A 27,322-nucleotide genomic window follows, 5' to 3' on the forward strand; every position below is an offset into this window, starting at 1 on the left:
TATGTTTATATATGATGTATGATATCACCTCACCCTTGATCTGTGACACCCACTGCTGACAAAGCTACTCACATGCCTTGCTCCCAGCTTTTCTGCTTCAGGCAGTTGTTGTTGGCCATTGTCCCTTGCTTTCCTAATCAACTGCACTCACTTCCCAGTTGATGATCTCCATGGATATTTACTGTAAGTTTACTAAAGGGGGCTGTAACTACTGAGGATGTCACACACTAAGGATGGAGATCTTGCATGCAGCAAGTGGTCAGATCTGTGTTTCACTCTCTCAGTCTGCAAATTAATACCACTTCCAATTCTATATGTCCTTTATTTTCCAAGGAAGAGATTGGCACTCAAACAGTATTTTGTTACAACCTAATTTTGTTCTGGGCATGCTTTTATTTGACAATTACAGCCAGGAAAAAGCAACACAAATATTTTTAATAATTCTCTAGAATTTCTTCTAATTCTCATTTCAATAGGGTCAATATATCTGGGATAATTAGTGTCCAGATATAAACTATTCTATCAATGGTTCACTAACAAGGCCAACCTTGTTCAAGTCAGTATTTGTTAAATATAGATATTGCAAATTCGGCTCACTTGCGAGCAACACTTTCATTTCTGAGATTTGGGACAGAAGAATTCTTCATGGTGCAATGAGTAAGTAGGGATAGATGTAGTTAAAGCAAGTATGACACCTGTCCAGTGTGAAATTTTATGACCTCAGAGATGGTGTGGTCGTATAAAATTCCACCATTCTTCTGGAAAGGCTGAAACTAATCGAGCAATACCTGTACCTCCCTAAGGAAAGGTCAAAGTAAAAAGAAGAATGAGTTAACAAGACAATTCATCAGGCTGGAATTCTATTTCTTTTAACTTGACATTTAGACTGAATTAACATCCTGAACTTACTCGGCAAGCAATGGAGACCCAAGCAAATCCATTTAATTATATATTGAGAAAATCCAAAATGTTCCAGGTTGACGTGACTAAGCACCTACTGAGCCTTGACCATCCTGGAGCTCAGAAGCATAAGCAGGGCAGAAGAGCATTTACACTACTGAATAGTGGAAGAATACGTACAAAAAGAAAAGACTCCCCGGGGTAGCATGCGATTAACAAAAGCCCAAGGCCAGACTACCAACCATAGTCACAAATTTTCTTCAGAAAGATTGAAGATTGATGCAGAAAGGCCAGGTTGGAGCAATGTGAAAGTCAGTTCTTTCAACTTGACATTTAAACTGAACTAATATCCTGAAGTTGCTCAGGGAGTGAGAGAGAAAAAACTATCAGGTAAGGCCTTTAAGGACTTTTATTGAGCTCTTGCAAGCCATAACAATAGAGAAAGTAGAAAGCAATATTCAAGGTGAATTTGCTAAGTGAATTTTCCCAGAGATAGATGTTTTTAAATGCCCAGATCCATATTGAGGGCATCAGAGCAGAACAGAGATCTACTGGTATTTAACCAGGGATAGATGCAATCGGGAACTAGTGGCAATATTCATTCTATTCTCTGTGCAAGGCAGTAGCTTGCAGTGTTTTACAGACATATAACGAACACTTAAGTATGTTCAATGGGAATATAAAAATGTGTATACCTCAGTATTTGCCAGGTAAGGAAAGCTCCCTTCTTTATGGGAGTGTTCGCTCAATTTTTGTTTGTCTGTTTGTTTTTAATTTAGGCTCAGAATATTTATGAATTTCTTCCTTTTTAATTTCTGTGCAGGTCAGCTTTATTCAAACTTTGTTTATATTTAATCTTTAACAGGCCAGATATAAGCACCAAGACCTCAGGTAAATGGAAATCTATCTTTCCATGTTTGGGGCAGTTTCAAGTGAAGTGTTATATTATCAGATAAAATTAATATTATAGCCTCTTGAAACTGCAATGTTGTGCCTCTTCTGCCATGTAAGTGACCAGAAACAAAACAGTCCAATATTGCTGAGATCCCCTTAGAAAACACCTTACATGCTTTTTATTATCTGAGAAGCTGTTTAGTTGACAGATCTCTCATTTAAATTTAGAGTACCACTTTTAAGTACAGGAGGTCTGGAATATACCCTGAGGCAACCCAGCACATACTCATCTCTGATTAATTTAGCTGCTTAGCAGATGTCAGTTGTACTACTGACTAAAAGTCAAACAATCACTTATTTGTTGTAAGCCCAGGTGACTCCACCTCAAGCCAAAGACGATTTTTGTTGTTTTAAGATGGATATGGTGTAGACATTTTAAAAGAAGAACCATGAAAATAAAAATATGCTCAATGAACAGGGAAGTGAAGTCGCAGGGCCCTAAACATTATAAATTAAGAGTGAATGTTCATTTTTTTTCAGTTTTATACCTTGAAATAACAAGACAAGAACTAATTAAGACCACAAAGGGGACAGTGGTTAAGTTACAATCAAAACTGAATGAAATAGGAAAGTTGGAGAGTCAACAGATTAAAAATAACTCGAGAAATAGATTCATTTCTCTGAAGGAAACACTGGCTACTTAAGACCTTATCTTTTACTTTCCTATCCTTTACCTGTCCACAGGGATATTGATTTACTGCATAAGGATTCCTGAGCTTTTTAATATGAAGATCTCTATAGTTAAGCAGCTGAAGAGTTCATCTAACAACTGCATTACTAATGAAGCGAAATTCAAATGAAACATCTGCCTAATAAGAAGAAATGTAAAACTGTCTACATGATGTCATAAGTGGGTATAATTTCTCCTGGGAAGATTCAGATGAGTGCTCCTTCAGTAAAGGAGGCCCCCTGTAAAGCAAGTGTCGGGTGCCAACTGGAAAGTGCCTGAACAGGATCTCTTTTATTCCAGCAGGAGCAAAAGTTTTGAAAAGCCATGTTAGTACTTAATTTAAAAAAGCCTCAGAAGCCTCTACTCTACATAGTTCACAAGGATGGGTCTCACTCTGCTGGAAGCTGTTCTCCATTGGGGTGCAGTGTGTTTTCCCAGACCTTCCCAGGAGCAGCCACCTGGCCCCCACAATTCTCTGCTGTGGCCAGGGCAGTGCTCTTGACCACAGACTGCTCCCTTCCTCTTGCTCCAGCCGTATTTTCCCGCTTACTCCCCTGCCATGCATTACAAACAAACAAACAAACAAACAAACATTAATAGTCACCCAGCTGACTGCCCCAATGTTTAATCCAATGGAGTTACACTGGGTATAGAGTGCTCTAATGTCATATTCTACCAAGGCTAGTAATTAAAGGCACTCAGAATATTGGTAATCAACTGTTATTGACTCAAATTAATACAACACTGCCTGAAATATATATCAGTGTTTAAAATATTATTGGCCCTATTTCTGCCATAATTTTTCATTTGTGACAGTGGCCCTCACTTTACTATCAGGACCACTGAAATAAGTATAGTAAGTATAGTAAGACAAAAGATACTTGTAAATTGAAGTATGATCCCAGTTTCAATCTGCTACAGACAACACAAGCTAATTTCTGTGGGGAAACACAAAAGGTGGAAAGGATTTTAGGTGTGAGAAATAACAGCAGGTTTCAGAAAATAAAGCAAAAGTATTTAGGATTCAGCTTTGCCTGTGAAAACTAGAAGAAGGTACAGTAATGCAGCACCAAGGACATTAAAACAATGGTTAGGGTTTCTAGGTTTGGCCTAGATAGATTTTGGAGTTGCAAAAAATATGCTGAGCAAGACAGATAAGTTTAAGCCTTATAATGGGATATTGTATATTGTTATAAGGCATAACAAGCCAGTATTGTGCTCAACAGTTGTACATGCGCTGTTATGGATTGGTTAAGACAGCTGTCTTTTAGAAGCATGCTGATTGGCTAAGAAGCTTTTAAAAATGCTTTGCAACCAGGAAGTTTTTGGATGCCCTTGGCAGCACAAGCTTTGTACCAACTCTGTCTCAACTCAGTATGTGAGACTGATAATGGAATGAAATAATAAAAGCTCCTGGAGCGCCTGACTAGCCTCCCCATCCTGCTTGTCAACAAAGACACCGACAATTTCCACTGATTCACCAAAAGACGGAGACAAATAGTCTGCAAAGGAGCAACAATTTAATAAAGGGGAATAATTCCATAAAATATCTTGCCTGTTTATTTTAATAACAAAGGTTGGGGGGGGAAGGCAAGTATAGACCTATAAACCCCACAACAAAACTTGTGATAATACAGATTTGGGTTGACTGCATGAACATGAGAACACATTCTCACATCAAAATTGTGTGACTTCTCAACACTTCTCTGCTGTACTGATAAGGCAAAGTGAGCTGAACCAGTATTTGCACCTTTACCCTTGCTAAACACCAGGGAAAATGAACTATTATGGGAATGCAAGAGCTGCACATTTATTATCGTACCATATATGCATACTGAGCAAGGTGGAGAAGATGGAGAAGGTGGGAAAAGCTAGAAACACAAAATCGTCTTAGCATTCTATAAGCCAGCTGCGCTGCAACAGAAGTGTTTCCTTGGCAATTTACAGATCAGCTAAGGTCAAAATAATTCCTACCATGACAGTTTTACACTGGGAAACTGATTCACAAAAATAAAAACATCCTGTGGAAACACGTAAGTTTGAGACATTTCTGGTGGTAGTCAAGTGTCCCTGGGCTTCTCTCATTCCTTGACAATATGCCTGACAGAGACCAAAAATGCCAGGCCTTTTAGTGCTTAGTTACCTCATAGAGAGATTTTATACAGGACAGTGGATGTCACGGGCATTTTAGGCCATCAGCTCCAAGGATTCCAGGATCTTTTGTTCCATGTCACTTTGGCTAAGCACTGCTCTACAAGGGTTTGAGGACGCTGAGTGGTTTCAGGGTCAAGAGGATATTGGTTTTTTTTTAACATCTGAATGTTCCAGAGGAGGATTGTGTAAACATAAAATACTGATTAATTGCTAATCCGTGAAAAATAGCGAGGTTAAGACTTGTGTTGTGTGTGTTCCCCTTACTCAGGAAAAATGTATCTTCATCAAAAATCTCTAACTGGAAAAAGACAAGAAAGTCTGTTTCTCAATCAGGTCTATTTAAAACAGTATTCACACTTGTCTGAAGTCAAGAAAGAAAGCCAAAATTTTAGACATTCATGTGCACACAAAGCTCTTTTTCTTACAACAAGCTGCCTTTAAAGAAAAAAAGAAAATTCCAGTTTTTGTAATACACATATACACACACTCAAAACTAAACCTTCTTGGAAAAGAAAGACATGGAATAGGTGAATATTTTAAAGCATGAATAACTACATCCCTCGTACTGCATAAAACTACCTCACAAAGTGATATAAGGTCTCATCCCTGATCATCCACCCTGCTTAACACTCAGCATGCTTGGATAACCCGTAGTTTTGCCTCAGAACTCTCTAAGAAGGTGCCCAAAAACATCAGCAACGACTTCTAGTAGGTGCCATGGAAAAGGCTGCATGAGGTTTGGCTCCATCCTTTCTACATAGTCCTCCAACTTGTGCCACAGGCTTGCACTCCCCCACACCTCTGCTATACAGATCAGGGTGTAGCATACCAACTTTCAGCTACACACTAGAGGAGTGTACAACTCTACTGAGCTGGAAGTCAGCCCTTGTCTTATTTTACACACTTTGGTTTTGGCAAATAAAGAAGATATGGACTACCATGTTCAAAGGAGATGTATGGTCCAGAGGATGCTCAAGGCCAAACACTGCGTAGCATGAACACAGGCAGCTTGTGCCATTAGTTTCAAGGTCAAGGAAGGTTCCTGACCATGTAGAAACATGCCAATATTGCATATGCAGACTTATCTGTATGCATGCTCCTGCATGCAGAGTCCACACAGACATATGCAAAAAAAAATTGTTCTGCTTCTACAGTGCGTATGATTTAAAAGACTGACCTTTATTTCAGATAAATGTTGAGTTTCAACATGGTACAAAGCTGAAGACAACATAACTTTGCATCTCTTGCAATATGTTGTACTTACTCTCCTTTAGTCTGTTATATTCATATTACATCTGGGTTTGGCTCCACTGAAAGTTATTGCTGGTTTCGGAAGCATACAGATTTCAGCCTAGCTCTTCAGCAGGATATAACACTCACCATAAAAAATATAGGATATAGTAAGTGATAAAAATATTACAGTGTGAGTAATTGTTGAGCAAAAGTAATATCCATTACAGGTAGGTTAGAGCACCTTAGCTTTAGTCAGGTTAAGCTCAAGACATAGGATCAGAAAACACTGGAGGTGGTAAGACAAATCTTACTGGGTTTTCTCACCTTGAGTTTTTGGATGAAAGAGCTCTAGTGCCAACTATCCAGGCAATCTAAGGTTTGACTTATTCCATTTGTAGTGAAAAAGTATGATCATTCTCATTAACTTACATAGTTTAATACCTTTCTTTTATTAAGATGATAAAAGCTTGACAACTCAATTGCATTCCTCTGGCCATAAGACTTTAATCTGTGTTTATACAGAGGTACTAATGCAGATGTGCAAGATTCAACTGAGATGGTAAAAAATCCTTCCTAGTGGGTAGCATTACACACTAACGAAACACTGGATTAGAAATTTTGAAACAAAGTTTATTCTAGATTTTACTTATTTACCTTTCTTCTTTTATATGCTTTTGATTTTCATTCCGTAAGCACATAATAATTTGCATCCCTTTCATACCTCTGTAACATGTGGATATTTCACACCATTGTTCTTGACTATATGATAAAGTTCTCAGGTAAAATTATTTCCCTCAGTTACTGCCAATATATACTGCCTCAGGCACCTTTGGCATTTTCAGTAGGGGAAAAGGGGCTGAATCACAGAACCAATGAACAGCAATAGCTATTACAAGTGCCCCATGAGAAACCTTGGAGCTGTTAAGTTACACAGGACTAATGATGAGGTGAAATAAGGATGAAAAAGTCAAAGCAAACATCCTTTATAACTCTCTTTGCTCCACTAGGAAAAGGCAGAAGTACATTTGGCTTGTGGGAGATCTTATAGCACCTTCCAGTAACTAAAGGTAACCTACCTACAAGAAAGCTTGACAGGGACTTTTTACATGGGCATGTAGTGATAGAACATGGGGAATGGCTCCAAACTGAAAGAGGGAAGGTTTAGATTGGATATTAGGGAAAAATTCTTTACTGTGAGAGTGTTGAGACATTGGAACAGGTTTCCCAGAGAAGTTGTGTCCTGGCACTATTCAAGGACACATTGGATGGGGCATTGAGCAGTCTGGGCCAGTGTAAGACATCCCTGCCCATGGCAAGGGTGTTGGAACTAGATAGTGTTTAATGTCTCTTCCAACCCAAACCCTTCCATGACTCATGTCTGCAGGCTTTGCTATATACACTATGGTTTACGTGCTGTGAACCAAGGCCCTCTGCTTTGACGTCTCACCTGGACAACACTGGCTAGGGACTGGCCTCTCACACAATGGCACAGGTAATGTGATATCAAGCACATGGTGATCAGCAGAGAAGGAAGCCTTTGGACATTGCACATTTCTTCTTTTCTCTGCACAGCAACGTTCTTTTGTAGTTAGACCTTCAGAAGTATTTCTCTAGGGCACAATGCCACAGAGCTGCTACATATAGGAAAATTTATTTTCCTCCAAGTCTTCTGTCAGGGAGTTTGCCTGAGGTCACAGGTTAGTCTCTGAAGTGGAGTTAAACTACAGAAGAGTAAGTAAGTGTAGCTAAGTTCTTCCATGCTGAAGTGTAAGTACAAATCCCCACATTTTTTTACCCTGCAAAACACCCTTCTGTACGTTTAACCTTTCCAGTTTTATAAGTGGTGAGCAAACAACAACAAAAAAACTTACACTTTTTCTTATCAGGAAGAACCTTTACTAAATCATACCCTGAACTAAGATGTTATGAGTGCTTGGTATTGATGTACACCATTTGCTGTAAACTGAAAGACTCATGAAACCACAGACTAATTTTTATGGACATAGAGCATTCAGAGATTAATGCATCAGATCTTAATTTTCTATTAGCTTGTTATTAAAGATTATGACAGACTTATTTTCCCCCTGGTTTATCTAAAGTATGGAAAGTGGCAAACCCAATGAATTCCTATTTTCTGACCATCCATTAATTTGATTTACAATGAATTTGTGCAGTGCCTGATTTATGCTAAAGTTTTATCACTGCTTCTCTGCAAAATGCAGACAATTAACTAATGATTTATAATTATGCAAGCACAGGGGAAAGAAGACCATAATCTTTTCTCATGTCTGTTTCCCTTCCAGCATAATCAGACCTCAAAAAATAAAGATGAATCTGATGACCTGCTTTTTTAATCAGAAATACTGAGAATAACCCTGAGTGAGTATACCTGTCACTCATGAGTTACATGTGTCTGTGCAAGCACAGCTGCTGGAGTCCTTAAAGACTTTGAAAGGTATTTTGTGTTGGATTGACTCATCATAACTTTACTCTCCTAAAAGCTGAGATGGTGAACTTATAAGCCTTGCAAAGCTATACACGAAGAAAAAAAGGTGACCTTTTTCCTTTATTTCTCAGGATTTGACATTTTTCTCCACTGGTACAGAAAACACTGAATTTTATTCCCTTGAGAATCCTTTAATAAAAAACTGGTATAAACGTAGTGTGCAAAACTGAAGTATTTTTGCAGTTGAAAGCAGAAAACCCCAAAAATCAATACTATATTTACAATGTCTTCATGATAGCTACCTAATAATCACTTCAACTCCAGGGAAAACCCTAGTAGTTATGAAAGAGTAAAAGACTAAGTAAGCTCTTTAAAAATTAAGCATGCTAGTAAATCTTCCTCCTAGCTAATGAAAGCAACTTTTTTTATTCAAACAGGCTTCACATTAAAATAAAACTAAAAAAAAAAAAAATCAGGTAACAGGAATAATAAGCACTTGTTTCACTGAAATATCCTTGAACAAAAATGTAAGGATAGAACTGTCTGAAACATGAAATACTGACATCTCAAAATTGCTGTTTATAAAAGTATGAATGTCAGAAGTTAGTGTCAGAATGCTACAGATTTTGCTTGAAAAGTTATGCTACGTTTGTACTTTATATTATGACCCAGCATTAAATAACAATGACATAATGGCATAATAATTTAACTATCATAGCATTGTTTTGAAAATAATTGAAAACAGGTACCATTAAAAAAAAAATAATTATTGATACATCGTATCCTCTTTGCAAGATCCAACTATTTCCTTGTTTTCCTGTAATGTAATTTGCTTCTTTTAATGCACCAGCAGCTGACAAAAGTTACTGGTTTTGAGAATAATCTCCTTGATGTGATTTTCTTTTTCTACTGGATACAGAAGGAACATAGAGAGAAAAAAACTAGGCTAGTTATATTCTTAAAATGCCTTGAATTCTCACATGTAATTTCTCAAAACCACGTGCTTTCCCTCAGTACAGTAGGAATAATAGTATCAGCTTTGCAAAGCCTTGGAAAATCAGTGTATATTCACAGCACCTTCAAACCATCAAAGGAAAAAATGTATGGAAATCTTTCACTGAAAGAAGGAAGGAGGAGATCAATCTATGTAAAGAATGGTGTGAGGGTAAAGGAGAAAAGAAACAACGGACTCATGGGCAATGAAGATGAGAGTGGTTACAGAAACTATCAGAAAACTTTTAAACAGAAAGAGTTGATATGCAAGGATTTCTTATGCATGTAATACCATCTACTGATTGCAATCTGAGTCTGAATAAATTACATATTCAACACAATTTAATAACTTACTAAGAAGTAGTAAGATATGACTTTTTGTCTTTTTTTTGCAAGTATTCCATGGTTTTTTACCAATAATTTTCAAAACAGCTGTTCCAGATATCACCTCACCTACAGTATTCTGATAATTTTGATCATATTAGAAACCAAGAAGGTTTGAAAATAATCAGAACTTCAAAGAACTGATCACTGATCACAGATACATGCTATATGCAGTCTAATGTCTTTCAGTGCTCCTCTGCCTCGAAACAACAAAAAGCAGTCAGCTTTTCTACTGAAGATATGATCTAGAAATTCTGAAAAAAATACAGTATTACAAAGGAATGTAAATCGCTCTCATAATTTAAAGCTCATTCTTATAGCAAATACCATAGACTCAAACAATAAAAAAACATGGCCTGAGCATCTGTTATCACAAAATGTTCCTGTTATCATCACAGAATCCAAAAAATGGTCTGTTGCCAGGTTTGTGTTCTGGCTGTGTAGTGGCTTGCACATGAAGAATTTGGCAAAGGTCAAACAACTGCCCAGTGTGCCAGTTTGGCCAAATCTAGAAATACATCTTCTGAGAGAAGGCAGGTCACAACCATCCCTCCCCCACCAGGTTCGGGAAAAAAAAAAAATTTTCCTCGAAGGAAAGTGAAAGAAATAAAACCTGTTTATTTAACAAACACACAGGAAAAGGATAATGATGCTAGATAATAAAACCTCTTGCCCTGCTGAGAGAAACCTGGGAAAATTTCAGAGTCTGTCCGTAAATCTCTCTCCCCCTCCTTGGAGCTGGGATGGGGTGGCGGGCCCACCTCCAGGGCCAAGGCCTTGGTGGAAATTCCTCCCGATGTATTCTGATGTTGAAACAGTCCAGCAGAGAAAAAAAAAAAGGGAAAAAACAAAGTCCCAGGAAAACAAAAGTTCAACTCTCAGTCTCTCTCCAGAGAAAGTGAAAGGAGCTGAAAAAAACCCAGCCAAAAGCAAGCCAGGTGCTTTCCCCACTCTCACTCTCCTGCCACAGCTGAAAAAAAGTCTCTATCTCTGTGTGACCTGGAACAAGCTGCAAACTGCTTTGAAGAAGTTTTACTCAGGTTTTCCTTGCCCCTCTCAGGCTCAGTTTAAGGGCACAGTAATTTTCTGGGCATGAGGCAGCGATAGGGGATACACGTCACAAAGTCACCCCAAGACACCAGTAAGCAGATGTTGAATATTTACTGCTATGTGCGTGCTGAATGCTGTACAGAAAACTTGGAAATATTCATTTTTATTTTTTTATGATAGGCTGTATTACTTTATAGCATTTGATAATCCAGCAGACCCCTTTCATTGCATTTTGTATGTTTATTCCAATTCTCTCAACCTGAGATTTGTATTAATTAAATTCCCTTATTTTCATGATGATGTGACAGAAAACATCTATTAATTCATTTGCAAACTAAATCTCTTTTTGCTTTGAATGAGATGTAATTATTATATATTTATGGCAAGGTTTAAAAATTAAAGGCAAAACTACTTATCATTCTTGTTCTATGCCACCAGAAACTAGGAGAGAAAGTGTATATGAAGATCCAAAGGGAAGAAATAAAATTTCTGAACATACAGTAAAATATAACAAGATATGGCTGTCTAATGAGTATAGATGACTGTTTAGGCTTAGATGCAGCAAGGGTCAAACATACTTGAAATTAAATTAAATCCCAAATGTACTTAACCACATTAGAAAGGGATGATCTACAGGAGTCATACAACCAGGTCAACATCATCTTCAACTGAATTACTTTTCTTCGGACTTATTTTCTTAATTAAACAACTACAAAAATTTTGAAATTTGCTTCCATGGCTACAAACCTGGTTTTATTTAGGGTTAAAAAGAAGTTAAAATTTAATGGTTCATAATTGCTTTATCAGTTTTCTCTATATAAATCATACCTTTAGTGCCATCAGAGATGAAGTTTCAGAAAATCAAGTTTCTCTATAAATAGGCATATGAAGCATATGAAGGAATGATGGAATAATTATGTTCCCATCCTACTCTTTGCATTATGTGAAAATTTTTGTTCAGTTTAAATCACTAAGCATTCTGCTCTAATATGCTCTCTTCCTCCAAATGATCATTCCCAAAAGAGATGGAAAACTAGAAATATTCACAGGTGTGGTCCTTCTACTTTGTTGTCCTTTCCTGACTACTTTAATTAATAAGGATATAGTAAATGTTTTTACAGATATAATTGAACTGTTCCAAATATACAGATATAAAACATATATTTATATACAGATATAAAACAAGATTAAGGAATCAGAAATCATAAAAATTTACCTCTCTTCTTTCCTTTTTCTCTTAGACTTCCTTTGTGGGCACAGGAGATTTCAAAACCACCACTGTTGTTTATACTCAAGTCTTTAAAAAATAACCTAGAGACAAAATCTCACCATAGAGAATTAAAAATTAGTTTCTCTGGGTTTATAATCGAGTGATAATTTCACTCTGGGGCATTACTTCTTACACAAGAGGTGGAAGCACTTTTCCTCCACTAAACTTGGTACTTTGAAGCCTGGAAGAGGAAGTAAGAAAGAGGACCAGAGAGTTCTTTACTGTGTAACTAAGACTTTCCCAGTACCCCAAGAAGGTGATAAAACTCATAAAGGTCAGGACAAGGGATAAAAAAAGGTGATCTGATTCTCCTGTGATATCTCGAAGTCAGAAATCATGTGGCACTTTTCAGAAGAAACAAAAAAACTTGCTGTAAAGGGAAATAGTTGGGTAATTCCACTGCCTGGACTCACATTTTGGTCACTAGTTAAAACTAGAAGTTTTTGAGGAATTAAGCATTAACAGGTGCATCACAGGGTGGAAGACAAGACATACTGGCAAGGCCAACTTCTGCCTCATATAGTCTTAAAATTTTCCCTGAATATTTTTTCTCTTTTCTTTCTTTTTTTCTTTTTTTTTCCTTTCAAAGACAAACTCCAAGTAGAACAGGAATAATGACAGGAAAAAAAAAGTAAAAAACGAAAATGTCACATGGTAGGACTATCAGGTCAAGTTGTAAGTCCATTTACTCCAGAACCCCATGAGACACTGGCCCTTTGCCCACTTCAACATACAGTCTCTTACACTGAGTACAAATGGCATGTTTAAGTCTTTGTGCCCTGCTTGCAGTCCATTTTATTGTTTTCCATGTCCCAGCTACATTTCACGAAGAGTTGCTAAGCTTTGTTCAGGCACAGCTTTCAATAAAAGAAGACTGACAATGAGATGAGAGTCTTTTATAAAACCAAACTGAAAACTTTTCTTGGAACAACCTTCTGGGACTCTTCTTGTCCTTGGGCAGGATTTTTGCATGTAATGCAGATAATGCAGGCTGAGGAGATCTCTTTTAAAAGGTTTGCTAATTTTCATTAGGCTGGTTCACATGAGTTCTCTGGGCCCCTCAGTGGAGGATTTTAATCATGTTGTGTCTTTTGTGCTACAGTGATCACAATGCTAATCTCTGTAATTCCACATTTGGGAGCTCACTTTTCAAAGTGTAAACAACTGACACTGACTTCACAAAGAAATTTTTTCCAGAGGGAATGCAACAGTAGAGTCACAGAGAAGCATCACAAGCCAAAAACTGGAAAAAAAAAAAAAAAAGTAATTGTACAAGGAAAAAGAAACCATCCTCAATTTCCCTCCCCTGTGCTGTAGAATGTGCATGAATAAAATACATGTGAATAAATTTTGTGAGGGAGAAAACTTTGCCCCTTTGATCAGACGCAATCATCCAGATAAAGCCAGCATGGAAAAAAACCCCCATAACTTTAAAAAAGTAAATGTAATTCCTAAGGTTCTTCAAGCTTGATAAATGGCAAGATCTCTGAGATAACGGTGGAGTTGTGGTTTTATGCTGTTTAATGGCATTTGCTATTAACATTATTCATACAAGGATGCTATTGACTTGTAATTCCTTGAAAAGATGATCTTTCATAAAACCTGTATTAGTGAAATCCTTGAGCTTTTTACCATTACACAGATTGCAGATGACTTCATGGGATCTATTAATGCTTCAGGTGACAGAATGCTACAGCACCTGACTAAATTTTGAGAAGAAAAAGAGAAAGGCAGACCTATAATCACGGTCCATGAAAACAAAAAATGAAGGCACTATGCCAGTTCTTGCATTAAGTCTCCCAAATCTCTTAAGATATTTCTTCCACCTCAATAAATTTACAGTGCACTATTAATAATGGCATAACTCCCACACTCTTGACTTCAGGGTGCAAGACCATTATTGCTCTAACATAAAAAACTTCTGGAGATCTGGCAAAATTATGAAATGCAGTTAGAAGACACAGCAAGGAGCTGAAGTTGGGATAATGTACTTATTATGTTTGCAATGCTCCCACATTACTTGAAATATGTGACACAGAGGTTCACAGAAGGACTTCACATGGCCAGAAAATTGCAAGGTAATTATTTTTGCCCACACCAGAAAGTTACAGCATTACAATTAACATAGTAAACTCTCTTGATCATTTTTAAAGTATCCCACCTACTCTTTTTACTTTCAGATAAGAACTGCTGTATTTTCATTTGCATATTGTTCATTGCTTCCTCTAGTTTGAAACATTACATACTTTAGCATTTCATGAACTATCCCATTTATTACAGAACAGTTAAAGGACCTCAGACTAAAGGGAAAGAGGCCTGTACTTCAGTGACTGTGTCATGATATGTTCATTAGAAATTTACATATGTGTCACAGAAAATTTATGAAATGTAAGGTTTTAGGATTATGGTACTGAAAATAGCTTCCGGTACCTCACAGAAAGCTGAGGACTGATGAGTTTTCTGATTGAGATTCTTTTTGGTGAAATATAACCTATCAAGAAAATCTTTTACAAACACCAGGAAAGCATTAGATATTTAGTGTAAAAATTTAGGGTTTAGCTATTCAAGACTTCACAAGTACTCGGGCAGCTCTTAAGACCCTTAGTCCTAACTTTAAAGATGATCTAATCCTCACTGGAGTTCCTTTGCATTTAACAAGTATTAGCTCCCTAAGGCCTGTCCCTCCAACAGGTTATGCAAGATTGGGTTCAATTCTCTTTCACTTCCACCATTTACAAAATTTCTCAGGATCCTCTAACCTCAGCACCCCACAGGCTTACGGATCGTTCTGGAAGGCATGAGGAGAATGAAGGAGAGAGGATAGTGAAAAATGCTATTCCTTCCCTCTTTTTTCTTTTCCTCTGGACAGCTCATTAATCAATCAACCTAATCTTCCACCCAGTCTACCCAGTCTACATGACCAAAATGGCTATAGAGAGCACATATTGTTTCTATGATACGTTGTTCCCTCAGTATGTTTGCCACAGACATCAGGCAGACCAAAGATTATGAATACTTTTGATACAAGTGAATTTGAAAAAAAGTGAATAGAATAATGTGAGTCTCCATTCAGCACTGGAAGCTACAGAAGCTTCATCCATACAAGTATTTGTATGCTATGGATGGTGGCTGTTGTCAGCAAGGGCAGTGAGGTCTGAATGAAAGAGAAGCCAAAATTTTAAGAAACATGTATCTTCTCCATGATTTTAGTACCACATATTCCAAGACCCTGCCTCTTACTTTAAGGTGATGGCAAAAGAAACTGCTGCCCAGAGATCAGATATGGACTGATATTTCACTTTAAGGGTTTACAACCACAGGAAGTTTTTTCCCTATTAATATTGCACAACTTTTAATAAGAGTACTAATGTGTGATTCATCAGAGGGATTTTACTGGCCCACTCAGTGCTCAAAGAGGAGAAGATTTCCCATTTGGGCTTCAAGTATTCTCAAAGTTTTGACAAATTGTGTAAGACAATCAAACTTAATTCCTTATGATTAATCAAAGCAAACTACATTCACTTTAATTCTGTAGGAGAGCCTCAGTTCAGGGATTTACTGGGGTTTTTTTCCCATTTAACACCTTTAGTTAATTCATCTGAACATTTTAGAGAATTGCTTTTTAGAGAACATCTATACATTAATTCCTCTCTCATTATTCATCATTAAACCATTTCATTACTGTCCCAAGGGTATTCAAACTTCACAATACCACACCCTTTTCAGGGTCTTTTGTAACATTCATTTTGGAATATCTGCAGAGCAGCTTAAACCACTGCGAGAAGCATCACTGTAGTAGGAAGAGTAGTAGTAGTAGCAGTAGTAGTAGCAGTAGTAGTAGCAGTAGTAGTAATGGTGGTTGTAGTTAAAAGAAAAAATTACATGTGGATTAGAATAACAAAGAGAAGCTGATCCTTGGGATAACTCAATAAATCACAGTAGAATTGCATTACTGTATAGTTAAGTTTCCAGAGATTAAGAAGCAGAAATAATTAAAATGTCATAATCCAAAATCAGGAAGAAGAATTTGCATGGATATCTTATTTATAAACAGGTAAACATGTTTTTGCTTCATGACAACTGCAAACTTCACTCTGATATGCTAGTTTTCTCAGAACACAGTATTACCAGCCACAAAATCAGTATCTACATGATGTCTTTTTGTTTTGAGCTTCAGGAGAATTAAAAAGATTGGTGAAGACCTCACACTCTTTCCTTGACGCTTTCTGCAGTCTTTTCAACTACATTTTGGCTTGCTGATTTGCTCTCAACCATCAGTACTTCCCAATTTGATAAAAGAGAAATGCAGAACCCGCCTCAGAGCAGTCTGCACTATGAGAGCAGGCAGCTGCTTACCTGTTTAACCAAGTACAGGAGGCGCCCGTAGCAGTACATCATGACCATCACGGGGACAACCAAGCAGAAGATGAAGAGGCAGATGATGTAGGATGTGGACTCAGCTGACTCTGAGGACCAGCGTACCGAACAGCTTGTCCCTGCACCTTCTATCCCATAACTGCTCCAGCCGAGCAGAGGTGGCACGGTCCAGACCAGGGAATAAATCCAAGAGCCACCGACGGCCAGCAGAGCCTTGCGGTAATCATCGCTGCGCTTGTGGCACAGGGTGAGAGTGCTGTAGCGCTCGTAGGACAGCACAGCCAGGGAGATCAGGGACACGATGCCTGCAATGAACCAAGCAATAGAAATGCTTACTTCCATTATTTTGCATGTATCCATTCCAAATCCCAAGAAAGCAGATGATTTTTTTGGTTATTATATATTTGAAGCAACAGTGAAAACATTTCCATTATTCTCTGTGTGTTCATCCTCACTGGTCCTGGTTGCTCTGTCCATCATGTCAAATTTTGTTTAACTCAGATTTATCTTACATTGGAAGATTTTTATACTTGGGAGATATTCATCTTCTAGTCAGGTTTTCAGCTTTATCTGTTTTAGTATTATTGAGAGGAAATCAATTTTCTATCTGAGGTGATAAAATGGTGAAATATTCCCTTGATAAGAACTATTCAATTTTTAACATCCTTGAGCATTTTCAAATAGTGAATTGACTTTTACATGAAAAAAGAAGAAAAAAAAAAGCTATACATTCAAGATTGGGAGCCCCAAAGTGAAAGAAACTTTTGCTTCTCTTGCTCTGCCCCATCAGCTAGACAAACCTTCAGTTCTGACCACTCATACATGGAAAAAGCAAACAAAAGTTGTAATTTATGGAATCCCAGACCACAAAAGTTCAGGAAAAAATGTCATTATTTTTGGATTTGGCACAGTAAGACTTCAAGGTTTGAACTTTTTAATAGCACTAAAAAAGTGTCCCCATTATTACTGGGATATGGCAGATTGCAACTTTATTTACATATATATTACATAATCAAGTTTAAAAGTGATTTAGGTTAATATTGAGCCCTATGTGTCATAAACCTGTTACATCTTCCAGAGGAAGGCTTTAAAATTTGGGTTGTAGGATATTTCCATTCTCTTTTTCAAGGTTTGGGACCTAAGCCCCTCTACAAAACCTTATGGTTTTCCATGGCAGGTTCTTAGCCACGACTCAATGGAGTGTGTTTTGTTTTTTCCTATGGTTTTGTTCTCCTTGCAGCTTCCTTACAATTCTTGATGACACAACACTGGATACCACTTCAAGGATTTATGACAGAAGGAACTTGTTTGAAGATCTTTAAAACCGTATTTTCCAATATTTTCCAGTCCCCTCTCTTTTGCTCCTGTAGGATGAAAAACCTGAATAGATCAATGTCAGTCCAGCTCTCTCCACAAGTTTTTTCTTGATCTTTGCTATTAGCAACAGCCAACTACACAGTAGCACTGAGATGCATAGCCTGCCAAAATTCTCTGGTTTTGAGTGGTACCTACTCCCAGCAAATGGGTTAAAAGAAAAGGTGTTCTTCAGAGGAATCCATAGATGTAATCCATTTTCTGCATTTAACTGTCAGCTTCTCCTGTAATTCCTTTCCAGGCATGGAATAGAGGTGACTCAGACATTTCCCTTGGGAATAACACTACTCTATCCTGTACCTGGGCAAAACACCCTACACACAGAACCACACAGGGCACAGCGGGATATTCTCCCTAGGCACAGCATTTTGCTCCACTTTTCATTACAATTCAGTGACTCATTTCTGAGTTAACTGAATGCAGGCACAGATATTTCTGTCATCCTGACAACAATTTGCAGTTTGTGCAGAGCTGGGCACGGCAAAGGACCCAGGGGAAATGCAAGCACTGCTTGCTGCAATAGGATGCCTTATTTCACAGGGGAAAAGAAAGCAAAAGGGTGTGAGGAGAAGGCAACTTTTGAAGAAGAAAACACCTTTCTTGTTACAAGAGTCTACTAAATTATTTTGTGTACATTACTGGGAAGTCAGTCCTAAAGAGTAGATACATTTACAGCTGTAACAGCTCCACTAAATTCAGCTGACTTATAAACTTGCTTTAAGGCTAGGCTATTTTGGAGAGAGGGGAGACTTTCTGATCATCCCTCACCTAATCTGATTTCCTACTTAACACCACTCTTGAAAGCCCTTGGACTCAAGAGAAAATAATCTACTGCTCTGTACTTGCTCCCAGCCCACACTTAATTATCTTCACTTTCTTAGCATTGCTGCTTTCCATGTTTTTATCTACTTGACTAAAGAGCTTCTCTCTATCAAAAACATTTAGCTCAGGTAGGTACCTAAGGCAAAAATCCAGATTTTGTATTTGAAACTTAGGCCTCTGTCAGGTGTTATAGATTTATTTCTGTACTTTAGATTAAACAATCATGGACGAATTGAAAACTGCCTTGGGAATAAGAAATCTCTCCCTTGCCAGCTGGGTTGTCTATAGCAAGGATCTACTGTTCCTGCTCTACCTCTGACAGCAATTGAGACTGCATTTTCCCTGCTTTGATGAGGTGACAAGTGAGCTGTACTTTTGCTGAGGATATCCTACACTTCTGCGCGTGTGGTGCTGCCTAGAAAACCCAGATAGGATGTTCAGATTTCCCTAGCTCAGGACCCTGCTTACTGGATTGCTGCTTTCACCACTGGGCTCTCAGGTCCAGGCTGGCTGACAGCTCTGCCTGCTCATCCCTGTGGTTGTGTTACTGCCCAGCAGCTTCTTCTGGTGTGTACTGTCATGATTTATGGCACACATTTACACTTCCTCTTATCTTCACCTATTGCCTAATACAAGGAAAATGCCTTGCTTTTCTGACGCTGGTATTTATGATGCATGGCTTTGTGGAGTGGATCTGAAGACAACTGACCCTGAATGCAGGATTACTTGTTTTGAGATGCAGAAAAGGTTTATCTTACACTGGCATAGAATTAATGTTCAGATATTAAATTAGGATCATGGTGATGTCAGTCAAGAATAAATCAAATATTAGCAATCAGACAAAACCACAAAAGTTACCCTTAAATAATAGAAAATAATTTTCTTCTCTATACAGAAGAAAATTTGTGATTCTTAATTGCACATCTTAGCAGGAGCCAATTCATCTTCACTCACCTTTTTATTGAGTTCCACTGACATGACACAAACTACACTTTTCTCTGGAGGACAAGAATTGTAATTTATGGAATCCCAGACCACAAAAGTTCAGGAAAAAATGCCATTATTTTTGGGTTTGGCACAGCAAGACTTCAAGGTTTGAACTTTTTAACAGCACTAAAATTAATACCACTACACACTGACTTCTAATAATTTCAAGATAAGGGAAAATGAGGAATACACTGAAGAGGTAGCTCATAAGAGATAGAATTCAACATTTTTCATGTGGTTTAAACTTAGTAAGCCCAGCTAACTTTTCAGAAAAATTACAATTACTTTGAAAGAATACAACTGTTGCTTTGAAAGACGAAAATATAAATTCAAAGCCAAAATCAAAATACAAATTTAACAAGTAGCTTTTTCCAGCAGTGAGATATGTTTGGTTGAATTGGCTGCGAGTAATTAAAACACCTATTACCCAGGTGAGGAAGAAACAGGAACAACAGAGGTCGCTGCAACCCTGTCTCAGTCTGCTTTATGTGACCCGGGGCAGTGCACACAAAGTCACAAGATGTGCCCTGACTCTCTGTGCCCCAACACTGCAGCTCCATCCAGCCTTATGGATGGAGGGCCTTTCACCTTAACACAGAAGCCAAGACTGGTCAAAACCACATCAAGAATAACCTTGTTGCAATGTTCTGGCAGAGGAGCTCCAATGACCCTGATTGCTAAGAATATCTACAGCTTTTTAATTAAAAAGAAAACAAACAACCAAACAATTGTTTTTAATCTCACTCTTTAGTTCAGTAGCTGAATGCTAGAAACACACCAGTAACCTTTCATCAATTATAACAGATATTAATTTGTTGGGGTGAAACAATGTAATTTCATAAAAAAGGCAAAACCAGGTTTTGTGTTCAGCCAGTTTGACACTGGCTGGAAATAAAATGTGGGGATCAGGTGTACATGAGCTGTCAGCTTGCAGTGAATGAGCTGCCAGCAATAAACTGACGATCGCCCTGTCCTTTACATGCTTTTCTATAGCACCTGGCATGATCCTCCCCATAATTTTTCCAGGCACTGATTTTAGACTAACAGGCTCACAGTTTCCTCAGCCTCCCTCTTGCCCTTCTTGTAAGCTGTTTTGGCTGAAGCAGAATAAAGCTTCTCAGTTTTCATTATGCCTCCCAGCTTTGCATACGGAGTTTTCTTAATGCCACGTGCATTTAATTGTTGTGACCTTTGTCAGAAATCCTGCAGTTATCTGGTATTCTATTTCATGCCCTATCTGTTGCAGTCAGAGGAATTAGTGAGAATCTCAGCTTAAAAACAAAAAACAATTAAATACTTTAGAATTGTCTCTGAAGAAAAGACTTGAGCGCAATCTCCATGGTCTTAATAATGAGAAAACAAATTTAAAAAATTAATGTAGACTATAAAAAGAAGAAAATAATTATAATTCTTTATGCCAATATTTCATTCTTATTGTGTAGTAACATTTATGACTGTGTAGACTGAGTATATTAATTTCAAATGAGTAATTTTTTCTAAAATTGCAACAAAATTAGGTTCACGAATTGCAAATCTAAATGGAATTTGCTTACAACAAATATTTCGAGCCTCAAGCTGTACCTAGACAAATAACTCCACAGGAGTCAATCACAGTGAGAAATGTAATTTGCTCCCCCAACATTTCATGCATATATAGGAACAAAAATGAGATTCTCACTGAACAGTACTGAAAAATGTCAAAAACTCCACTGCAGATTGCATTACAGGAATAGATAATTATTCAAAAGTTAACTATGGAAATAAGTGACTTTGAGACTAGCTGGGTGTGGACCATAAGCCTTTCTACATGGCAATTAGTTGCAGCGAGTAGAGTGCAAGAAATTAAATTTCAAGTTATAAACCAGGACAGACATCTATTTATAGGGCTATCGTCTGAGACATTATCTATTATTTACTTTTATTTAAGGATCTGTACATTTCTCCCTGGCAGCACAGCACAGAGTATGCTGTGAAAGGCACAGCAAATCATTACACTTTGTTCCCATGAGTCCCAGCTAAAAGCGTTACCTTTTCTTATTAGTTTTTGCTGGTTTATACTGCTCACTGATGTAGTAACTGGAGGGGGGATGCAGCTCATCCATGGTCTGGAGGCTAGGAAAAACTGAGAATTCCATGGATTCAGCCTACACTGGGTCAAGGTTTTGACTACTAACTTAGGTATATTTGCTCTCTTAAATGTCCTGAAGGTCATTACACTAGAGCTCGGTTAGAGTCCTGGGGCATCCTGGAGAGGCACTGGTTGCATGTTGTAAGGGATATCCTGCACTATGTTCCCGTTATCAAGGACCAGGGGCAATGAAAAGAAGACACAAGTAACCTTAGGCAGACTGAGCCTGGAGGGATGCAATAGCACCTTCTTCAACAAGAAATTAATGGAGAAAAACTAAATCCAAGGGTTTGCAAAATCCCAAGATATGTTTACCACACTCAACCTCTGTGAAGGTTGATTTTACCCACTCACAGGCATTGTCTCATAGTTTTCATTCACTCACACTCTCACACCCACAGACCCTCAAGGTCTGTGCTTAAGAGGTCTGTCCAGAATTTCTTTTGCTCAACAGAGAGAAGAGACTCCAGCTACCAGTTCATAAAACCCCTTGCTTACAGGTACCTCCCTGGCAACAAACTGGGTTTTGGATAGAGCTTTTATATGCTTCAAAAGTCCACTGTCATGAAATCCTCCATTGCTTACAAATGCCCATACTAACATTGTATGTCTGAAGCAAGACTGCTGTTCCCTGTTGGCATTTCCTCCTCTGGAAAGCACGTCTGCCTGGAAGGTGCTCACCTGCACCAGCACCATTTCTTTCACAGTGAGCTACCACGGAAAGAAATGGCAGCTGTTTCATGCTGTACCCTTGAGGCCCCGCTCCTCTCAGTGGGTTCAGGATCCTCTACCCATGAGCTGTCACACTGTTACTATCAGCACCCAGTCCTTCAGGTTTGGGCCAGTCAGTATGTTTTACTGCTAGAAACAGCATTCTTTGTTACCTGCACAAGCTGTTCTCACTCTTTCTGCTGCGCTGTCTTCAGGCATTTACAGACCTTTCCCTCCCTGCATCATCGGCACCAACCTCAGTAACTCCTCAGCAAGTCCATACATGTCCCAGTACCACTGCAGCCCATGTCCAGCCCAAACTCAGCTGCTGAGATGGAGACAGGACAAAATGCAGCTGAGCCTGGTGCAAGGCGTGGAACCAGAGTGTGCCTGGCTGTTCTGCGGCTGAGCCCCGTGGCAGGGTGGTGCAAGCTGAGCAACCCTGGGGGTGCAGACCATCTACCAGGCATGTACAAAATGCAGAGGGGAAATCGAAGGGATAGTAAGTGTTACTAAGTTCCCACATGGCACCTACAGCACCTTCTAATTATTCCAGAGGGGCCTGCCAGTGGCAGAGGTTAACCAACAGTAACTCCGGCCATTGCCACTTGAATGTGTTGCTGAATGAAGAGAAAATAGTGATGTTTCAGATGTTTCATGCATCACAAGACTCCATTCCTGTATGTGTGTGCATGTAGTACCCATTCTTGTGGGACAGCTTTCACATAATGTGCTGGTGTGGTAATTTAACACCAGCCAGAAATGAAACTCCAATTAAGCCACTCCTCTTCCTCCCACCCTTCCGGCAAGAGAGGGACAAAGAGACTATGGCTTGAGATAATAATTTATTGAAAGCAAACAGCAATGAAATAAGAAAAACACAGTAATAGCAGCAATATTAATAACAAAAGTATACAAAAAAAGAAGGTGCTTTACACACAAGAAGTGTGATGAGTGTTCATCACCTCAGCTTAGTTCTGTGTGGCTGCTAGGACAAAGCCAGGATGGTGGCTGTTCCCATGCTCAGTGCCAGAGATGTTTCCTTCAGACAAAGAAAAGATGGTGGACGCTTCCTGCACTCAGCACTTGTGTTCCCAAGCCTGATACAATGAAAACCATGATGGACAAATCCCCCAAAAGCTGGATAGTCTGTGTTGTGACGCCTGTTTTTTTTCAGATTGCTGTGCTCTACTGGTTCAATTCCATGTAGCATGGCCACCTAGAACTGTTCCACCCTGCTCCACCTGACTCCATTCAGCTCCTTTAGGCTCAGCTTGGTGGGGACCAGGCTCCCCTCTGTCCCTCTGTTCCCTGCAGGTGCTTCCTGCACAGGTGCTACTTTTCATCACAATGTCTTGGAGCCAAGGCTGCCACTTTTTCAGAACGACAGCTCCAGGATGTGTCTTGGAGGAAGTGGGAAGGGGGCAGGCAGTGACAACAGAGGACAGGGTCCACAGGGCTGATCCCAGCAATGCCCCCCAGTGAAGAGTGAAACAAAATGACACACTTCCAGGGGCACGCTCACCTTTTCTTCCCCCCAAAACCATGCCTGCAGTGATGATGTGCGTGGTATGGAATAGCAACCTGGCCACATCCACACAGTGCTGAGCTCCACTCCCTCTCCACAGCCAGGACACCTGGGAAGGACATCATGCAGCTGGAAGTGCAAGAGGAGTGTGAACAAGCAGCTGGCAGGCTGGGACCTGCCTGAAGTTGCACCTTTCCTTTTGAAGTCAGGCCACTGTGCAGTGGCGAGCAGTGAACTCAGAGAGGCAGCAAACAAAGAAGAGCACAGTGCTGGAAGGACATCAGCAGGGATGGAAGAGGCATGCTCTGGTCTCCACTTACTGCTCTGCTGGTAAATACCTAACATGAGCAACAGGTAGGTCTCTCAGAAATGTTATGTGTCCTAACACAGCTATGTTCCCTTCTTTCTAGTCCCTCAGTTTCCAGCTGCTAAATCTGCTCTTCCAGTAGCTGGAAAATATGCTAAAAAGCTCTGTGGCACTGTAAGATGGAGTTAAAATGGAGATGCCCCCCAAGTTGGGAATATTGGGGAATCCTGTGCTGAGGTATTCTTCTGCTGTTTCTTCTGGGTGACACCTTTCATCATACTTGCCTAAGGACTTAAATTTAAACACAGAAGAACAGCAGTAAGAAACAGCTCTCTTCAAATGAAGTCTCTTAATACCTCAAATTTAAAGTTTTGAGTTTAATTCCAAGTTGTGCTACTGAATGATGTTACATAAATATGTTATTGAGTTATACAAAACTAGTTTGATCAGTGACTCAGTGCTGTTTTCAAGGGAATAACTTTCCTGAATAAAAAAGAGAATCTTTCTGTTAGTTCTCTACAGAAATAAAACATTCCACACATGAAAATGAAACATAAACAATTTAAGCAACTTAAAAGTCATGACCTTTCCAACATATTTGTACTTCTGTATCTTTCTGAAAACATATCTTAGTATTATCTGCCAGGGACTATGCATGAAATACAATTCGTAGGTCTAGTATTCACAAGAGAGGTTTAGAAGAAGTAAGAGGTAAAAAAAATGGAAACAATTTCTTTTTCTAATGGTTGCTTATTCTTCAGGAGCAATTTTGTTGCTCTGGGCCAAAGTGTCTTACCTAATAACTGCCACAGCATCAAAGACTTCATGAGAGCAATGCATTCTATCATCACCTTTGTTTCCATTGTTTATGCACCAGTTAATGTTAATACTGATAAGTAAAATTATTGGGCTCTGCTTCCATTAAAATCAATACATTTCTTCCACAAAAATACAGTGATAATCACTATAGTATTTGCTGCCATCAGAGATTTCTTTGCAGGAGAGGAAATAAGAGTGTTATAATGATAGAAACTTTCAAAAGCTGACTCACTGATTTGTTGACCTGGTTTTCTCATAGCATATGCACTTTAGTAAAATATGAAAAACTATTAAGTCACACTATCACAGAGGAAAAAATAACAAAACTTGTTAATTGTTTAAATAAAAATTAGAATTCCATTTTGCCTTCTAGCTCTGAGTCTCATAACACACATTTCATTGCTATGGCCAAGATAGGGAAAAACCTGTTATATGCCGTCTCCAGTGAGGTTCTGCAGGTTACATCTCTTTTTTCATGATACTGGAATTGCCAAAAAGTGGCAGTGAAAATGTTGATAGCCCCATGAAATCTGGGATAGGCAACCCGGAATAAAAGAAATTCAGTTAAATTGATAAAACACAGTTAAGTTAGATAGCAACTTCCATAGCCAGTAGGGCTAGTGGGAAGGTAGCATAAAATGAGCAAATCTGAGAGAGAAACGTGAGAGATTGTGCATATGAGATTTCACAAAAAATTATAATCAAAGGTTTCATTTTTTGTTGGCGGGGTTGTGGTTTTGGTGTTTGGAGGTTTTTTTCATTTTTTGAGATGAGAACTACAAATTAATATTCAGAAGGGATTCAAACAGGTCTGGAGATTGGCAGACATATATGGCTACTGTTCCATCTTCATTAATACCCACAATTTTGTCCATGTCTTCCTTTTCTGTCCCAAACAAAAAAAGGAGATACATATTTTATGAGCCCACATCCACCTGCCAGCAGATTTTGGCAGAAGACCCCAAAACCTTCCAGAATTAAAAAGAAAGCCCGCTGAACCTAGAACACATTTCACAGTTAAGATGAATAGACTCCAAGTGAGGACTGGTCTTGGTGGATAACTAACCAGTACTTGCCTGGCTTTCCTGAATAAACAAATCACAGCAGAACATTTTATGATTTAGCAAAATCACAATGGGACTATAACAACTCCTGATAAGTTCAGGGCTAATATAAAGGATATGAACTGCAGAGGAGTGCGTGGATGCCTCAAAAACTGACAGAAATGGATGAGAATGAGATGTGCTTCCAAAATACTATTGGCTTTATTTGGATATGCCTATTAAATATTTGTATGATAAACACAGAATAAATGGTCAAAATCATCAAATATTCTTTCATTTGGTGACTCTTATTCTAGCTGCTCCCACATATTAGTGATCAGAGCACAATTTCCTTTTGATTTTTAAGACATTAAAAACATTTCTACTTATTTGAAATTGAGAAAAAAATTCCTACACTCATTTGTTGAACATTAGCAGTTACAACCACTTTCCAAATACAGGCTACCTCAGATGTCAACCGCTAGCTCTGAATAGAAATAAATGCACCAGTTGCCATTTATCTAATGCCTGTTCTCTTTTGCTAAGATGACTTGGAATCATGAGTCCATTAGAACAGGCAATCATTCCTTTCTCCAAAGAATTATCTTCCTGCTTCTAATTCTAATGGAAGCCACAGTTGAACTTTGCACTTTGAAAGAAATCACTGAGAAATCACTGTTGCATCCAACCCTCCTGGGACAAATCTGACAACAAGCATTACTGGTCCTGCTCAGTAAATCTTCCTTGCTCTTTTCTCAATGGTCATTTCTGTGCTCCATCCTTTGTACAACATACCCTTTCCTTTGTGTTTGGTAGTATCTTCAATACAAACAGCATGTATTACTTTGAATAGGAAAGAAATCTCTCGGGTTTTTCCTCTTTCTTTCCTCCTCCTTTGCTGAATTTTTAAACATGTTTATTTTGTGTTTTAAAGGAGATCTTAATTCCTGGCTGTATCTGGTGACTTAACGTGCATCACTGAGTACTACTTTATTTTTCTGCAATGTTATTAATATGCCTATCCATCCAAACAACAAACCCCCAGTGGCATAAATAAAGTAAAGAATTCCCTTTTGCATCTCAACGATACCAGCACAGTCCAAAAATATCCCCGCACATTCACTTCTGTCTCACTTTCTATATGTTATGCAGGAGCCCTCTGCATTCTGGAA

At 38.6% G+C, this 27,322-nt stretch overlaps 1 protein-coding gene across 1 annotated transcript in view; it reads right to left on the bottom strand.

Moving 5' to 3' along the window:
* LOC138105287 (pinopsin-like) overlaps positions 1-27,322 on the bottom strand; it is an 89,964-nt gene that overhangs the window by 49,187 nt on the left and 13,455 nt on the right. Inside the window, exon 2 of the mRNA XM_069005071.1 lies at positions 16,411-16,736. Coding sequence (XP_068861172.1) covers positions 16,411-16,736 — 326 coding nt within the window. The remainder of the gene's footprint in view (positions 1-16,410; positions 16,737-27,322) is intronic.

This window comes from Aphelocoma coerulescens, chromosome 1, assembly GCF_041296385.1.
Source record: "Aphelocoma coerulescens isolate FSJ_1873_10779 chromosome 1, UR_Acoe_1.0, whole genome shotgun sequence".
NCBI classification, from domain to species: Eukaryota; Metazoa; Chordata; class Aves; order Passeriformes; family Corvidae; genus Aphelocoma; species Aphelocoma coerulescens.